Source organism: Sminthopsis crassicaudata, chromosome 4 (genome assembly GCF_048593235.1).
Source record: "Sminthopsis crassicaudata isolate SCR6 chromosome 4, ASM4859323v1, whole genome shotgun sequence".
In the NCBI taxonomy this organism is placed as follows: domain Eukaryota; kingdom Metazoa; phylum Chordata; class Mammalia; order Dasyuromorphia; family Dasyuridae; genus Sminthopsis; species Sminthopsis crassicaudata.
The window spans coordinates 457,722,700-457,728,699 of record NC_133620.1 but is presented as its reverse complement, the minus strand read 5'-3'; the positions used below and the strand labels follow the sequence as shown (position 1 = coordinate 457,728,699).

The window sequence follows — 6,000 nt, the reverse complement described above, 5'->3', positions numbered from 1 at the left end:
TAAGTGGATTCGGCGTTCCCGATCCATCACCCTCCACCCCTGCAAGGAAGAGAGGGAGACGCATTTTGCTCATTTTGTCTTTAGGGGAAAGCTTGATCATTAGAGTTGCCCAGCATTCAGTTTGGGCTCTAAAAAGCATTTTTGAGCTACTCTGGGATTTGTTTTTGGTTTTGTGATTTTTGTAATGTTAATATCACTTTTCCATCAACACCCTAGTATCATCCCTTGTAACATAGACCAAAATTGAGCAAAATGAACTGGCAAATTGACCATCTGCCTCTCTCACCCTTCCTATTATTTTCTAGCAAAGTTCTTGCAGGCAGGGTCCCCAGACTGGGGGAGGGGTGCTAAGGGAAACAAAGCCGTGCTAGAAAAATGCCTCCTTTCCTGGCCACTCGAGAAGCTGTGTGTCTGCCCTACTCCATCCACAGACCCTCTGCCATTCTTTGTTTTTTTTTTTCCTTTTTTCTTTTCTTTCTTTCTTTTTTTCCCCCTGAGGAAATTGGGGTTAAGTGACTTGCCCAGGGTCTCACAGCCAGTGTCTGAGGCTAGATTCGAACTCGGGTCCTCCTGACTTCAGGGCTGGTGCACCACCTAGCTGTCTTGATCCCTGCCTTTCTAACAACCAGTAGTAAATGTTTTATCATTATAGTAGTCTAAATCTAATAGGGACGTCAGAATTCATCTAGACCGAATTCCTTATTTTACGCCTGAGGAAACTGAGATCCAGAGTAAGGGAGGGGCCTTGCAACTGGGGAAATCTGGGCTCAAACTGTGCCTCTGACTTACCCTGACTGATGTGACTCTGGCAGATCACCGAATCTCTCCATGGCTGCAGGCAACCGCCAGGTTATAAATTTCAGAGAGGTGTCAGTCTGCATTGGGAGAGGGAAGCCCCTAAACCAATGGAATCATAGACCTGGAGTAAAAAAAAAAGACAAAATTTGATTTTGGGGGGAATTGGGGGAAGAAGGTTACTACTGACTCATACTGAACTCTCAGGCTTTTTGTGAACTTCTACTCAGAGATATTGTATTCACGTTGCTTTGTGGACCTTAAAAGACTATATAAATAAAAGCTCTCTCTATTAGCTCTGAGTCCCCATCCTGTCTTTGGACGGTGATTTTTTGAGCCCAAGTGCAGGTCTTTACATTTAGCTATCAAATTTCATCCATCGTTCCAGCCCAAATGGATCTCTCTGGATCCTATTCCATCATCCACTGTGTTTCTCCTGCCAAATCAGTGTTACCCACAAATCTGTGCGTTTAGCAGACTTTCTACCAAAGACGAAACGTCCAATAGAACAGGACTAAGGACAGAGCCCAGTGGCACTCTCCCCCCTGATTGACATTGAATAAGAAATGGCGGGGTCAATGGACACAAAGTTATAGTCAGAACTATAACTAATATACTGCTATGGATTTTTTTATTTTATTTATTTTTCTTGAGGCAATTGGGGTTAAGTGACTTGCCCAGGGTCACACAACAGCCTGGAAGTGTTCCATATCTGAGGCAGGATTTGAACTTGGGTCCTCCACTGTGCCACCTAGCTGCCCCTATGTTTTTTTTTGTTTTGTTTTGTTTTGTTTTGTTTTGTTTTGTTTTTTTAAAGAGTGTGTGTCCACTATTTTCCTATTTCTCCTCTTCCTTTTGGCTTCATCTAGTAAATGCAATGTGACTTTGGACTTGTCCAGAGCCAGAGGAAACTCTTGTGATCTTTTTGCCGATCACACAAATCTCCCTCTGCTGTCCTTCCCTTCTGATGACTCCCCCACCTGATCTGAATGGGGCTGGGTAATTACAAGCATATGGAGGACAGCGCCTGTGGCCAAAATGGTATGGCCCGATGGGCTGCCCTCTCGGAGCAGCCCAGTGACCTGTAAGTCGGTTCCCAGCAAGTCTTTGTCTGACACATGCTGAGGACATGTGTGGCAGGCTTGGCTCCGGAACCGCTGAGATTGAAATCAGGTCAGCTGAGAAAATCATCCGTTGGCCGTTCCGTTGGTATGTTTTCCTCACTTCTTTTTTCTGGATTCTCACGGGCAGGATTCTTGCCCTGTGAGTTCTAGTCCGTTCTTTACTCTCAGGTTCCTGGGTAGACGGAAAGGCAGAGACGTTGGGGTGCTGCTGGGCCTGTGGAGAACCAGACCCCTGATCCTGCCCATGGGGCAGCGATTTGGTCCGGTCATTCTGGAAAGTGATATGGCCTTATATAATATATAATAGCTACAGAACTGTTCATACCCTTTGAGCCAGTTATCCTACTAATAGGATTACACCGGAAGGATATTACTGGCAGTGAAAAAAGATCCCACTGTACCAAAATATTCCTAGCCACATTATTTGTGACGGCAAAAACCTGGAAACCTGCTGGAAGTCCAGTAGATGGAGAATGGTTAAACCCCGTGTGACAAATTAAATGGAACATTATTGTACCATTAAAAAGACAAATATGAAGAATACAAAGAAATAAAGAGGAACCACCGCCACTGACCACACTCTGCATACAACTGGGTTATAAAAAGAAATAAAATTCACAGATTCAAGAGATCAGAAAAGGATACAAATTTTAAAAAGTAATGTTAAAAGTAAGTTTAAAAGATAATAATAAGTGATTAGTATACATGTTGTGCATAATAGGTACTTACATGTTTATTCCCTCTTCCTTACCCTTAAAATAATAATTTGATCTTCATAACAACCGTGGGAAGGGATGATGTTATTATTATCTCCATTTTACAGATGAGGAAACTGAGACTTAGCCAGGATCATGCAGTTGGATTTGAGTCTGGATTTGAATTCAGTTCTTTCTGACTCCTGAAGCAGCACTGCTTCACCTAGCTGCCCAAAGTTAACATGCTTCCATATATCATTCTGGTCAAGTCAAGACAGCTAGGTGGCGCAGTGGATGGAGCACCAGCCCTGAAGTCAGGAGGACCTGAGCTCACATCTGGTCTCAGACACTTAACACTCCCTGGCTGTGTGACCCTGGGCAAGTCACCTAACCCCAACTGCCTCAACAACAACAAATGTGTGTGTGTGTGTGTGTGTGTGTGTGTGTGTGTGTGTGTGTGTAGAGAGAGAGACAGAGAGACAGAGAGAGAGAGAGAGACAGAGAGAGAGAGAGAGAGAGACACAGAGAGACAGAAAAAAAAATATGTGTGTGTGTGTGTGTGTGTGTGTGTGTGTAGAGAGAGGGAGAGAGAGAGAGAGAGAGACAGAGAGACAGAGAGACAGAGAGAGACAGAGAGAGAGAGACAGAGACAGAGAGACAAAGACAGACACAGAGAGACAGAAAAAATATATGTGTGTGTGTGTGTGTGTGTGTGTGTGTGTAGAGAGAGAGAGAGAGAGAGAGACAGAGAGAGAGAGAGAGAGAGAGAAAGACAGAGAGACAGAGAGAGAGAGAGAGAGAGAGAGAGAGAGAGAGAGAGAGAGAGAGAGAGAGAGAGAGAGAGAGTGTGTGCTTTGATAAAATGAAGAAGAGTAATAACAGTTACCTCTTAGGCCTGTAGTGAGGAGAAATGAGATAACATTTGGAAAGCACTTGACACAGTATCTAGCACATAGTAGGTGCTATATGAATGATGATATCAGCAAACATTTTAAAGAGCCTACTATGTGCCAGGCACTATGCTCAATTATGTTATTCAATCTGTGGTCTTGTTGAGGGGAAATCATGATTTAGCCATCCCTGACCATTCTATGATGCTCTTGTCCACATGCTATAAATTGCTCTCAAAGAGTCCACTGCACATGATGGGGACCTTCTCCCAAATCTCTTGTGATTGCTGGGAACTTAACCAGTGGGACATTTGGGTTCTCCTTTGGCTATAACGTGTTCTTTTTTTTTTTCTTTTAATTTGGAAGTGATTAGGGTTAAGTGACTTACCCAAGATCACACGGCTAGTAAGTATCTAAGGCTGGATTTGAATTCAGACCCTCCCGACTCCAGGGTCAGTGTGCCCTGCCGTGCCCTCTTTATAACGTCTGCTGGGCCTTTTCCTCTAATGAGCTAGCCGACGCCACTTCTCTCGCTCAGTTCATCACTGATAACGCGGCACAGCTCACTCACGCCCGCCATTCATCTCCTGATTGCCCTTTGGGTGACCTGAAACTTAGTCTTTTCAGAAACTCGGATGTGACATGACTCACAGACATAAAGCATCTCCAGAGGAAAATGGATAATAAAAAGATGCAGCCTATTCAAGTTAATTTATGTCAATGGCCGGTGAGTTCGTCTTGTGGGAATCCTTCCCCCTCAAGGCAGAGCCGTCCATCACCTCCAGCCTTTGGGAGTTGCTTGTGGCTCTGAGAGGTTGTGACTTCCTAGAGTCAGGAACAGAGGAAATCCAGGGCTTTTGCCTTTCTAAGGTCAGCATCCCATCCACTAAGCTACATTCTCTCTCTCAGGTAATACAATCTTTCCTAAACAAAATAATCTGGAGTTTATAGCTATTTGTGCTATGTTCCCTTATCCGGATGTTTTTGTTGAGGTCAGGTTTAAAATATTTTCCAAATTAAAGAAATCATATAACTGATGGCATTAGTCATTCGTGATATTCAGTTAAACTCGACTAAATCCAACTGCCTCAGGTTTTTGTTTTTTTTAACAGAGCAGGAAACTGAGGCACAAATCAGTTAAGTGATTGACCCGGGTCACAAGTGGTGACCACATACACATAAGGAGGATCTGCTAGTATTTTGCTAGTAGCATCTGAGTCGGGAATTGGAGCTAAAGCTTTCTGACTCAAGTCCAGCTCTCTCCCCTGCTCTACCCTGCCTTGGTTGGAGCAGTGGTAATCTCAGAGGGACTGATTCCCATGAAGCCTTTCGCCAGCTTGGTTTTGTGCTTCCCAAAAGGCGCCTCTCAGAACTGAATGTGGGTCTGAGCAGGGCAGGTCTGCTCCGGTGGTCTGTCAGTCAGTCAGTTAACAGGCAGTTATTAGGCACTTACTGTGGACCAGCCCCTGGCCTGAGCTGACCCTCATGAAGATGAGGGTTTATCATGTCCGAGGATTAACTCTGATTCCCAGGCCAGGCTCTTTTTGCCACGCTGCATGTACGGCACGCTTACACAAGGGCAGGGGCCGCTTCATCTCCGTCCTCGTATCCCCAGGGTCTAGCACGGAGAAGATGCTTGTTGATTCTTGGATGACATTATCATCCACATTTCCTGGATAATCCCTTTAATATCTTTTAGCATAAAATTATCATAGGCAATAGGCTTCCACTCTCCGTCCCCTGCTGCCCTTTAGGTTACTAGTACAGTAGAAAGGGCCCTGACTACAGAGCAAGAAGCCCCAGGTTCAAATGGTGCTCTATCCCTAAAACTTTTGGCCTCCTCCATAAAACAAGGTAGATCAACCGAGTCAGAGAAGGCCCGACAGCTGCAGAGAGCCTCAGACACTCCCCAGTGCAGCCGGAACCAGAAACGATGAAATTGGGAAATATTTTTTAAAATAAATAAAAATACGACAAAATAGATAATGTTAATGTGTGATTTCCTAAGTCAATGTGCCTTGTTATGTATGGTTTAATGGCCCCCATTTCTATCTGGACCAGACAGTGTCTCGGTCTTTCACAGGTCTACATGTTTAAACCAAATAAGATGTGTTAAACAATCAACCTCATTACCTTGTTGCTGTGCCTTGTATTTCATAGGTGAGATGGGGAAACTGGGGAAGAATTTGCCTTGGGGTGCACCCGGTAGCCCCCTCTTCCGGCCCGGGCTGGTGGGCGAGACTCCCGTCCGGGGCAGGGATCCCAGCCATCCCCCACTGATCCACCTCCGTTGTTACTTTGGCAGGAGGGCGACGCCCTGAGCACCATGGAGAAGCTCTGCCGGCAGCTGACGTATCATCTGAGCCCTCACTCCCAGTGGAAGCGCCACAGCATGGCCAAGAGGAAATCGTCCCAAGCCTCGTAAGTGCCCCTTGGGATACCCTGGGGAGGGGCTGCCGTGGAGTTAGGGAATCACGGAGCCGGAGGGAGCCCGGC

At 45.5% G+C, this 6,000-nt stretch overlaps 1 protein-coding gene across 1 annotated transcript in view; it reads left to right on the top strand.

The window, feature by feature from the left end:
• Window positions 1-6,000, top strand: part of LRRC75A (leucine rich repeat containing 75A) — a 109,524-nt gene that overhangs the window by 79,082 nt on the left and 24,442 nt on the right. Inside the window, exon 3 of the mRNA XM_074263951.1 lies at window positions 5,810-5,925. Within this exon, the coding sequence (XP_074120052.1) occupies window positions 5,810-5,925 (116 nt within the window). The remainder of the gene's footprint in view (window positions 1-5,809; window positions 5,926-6,000) is intronic.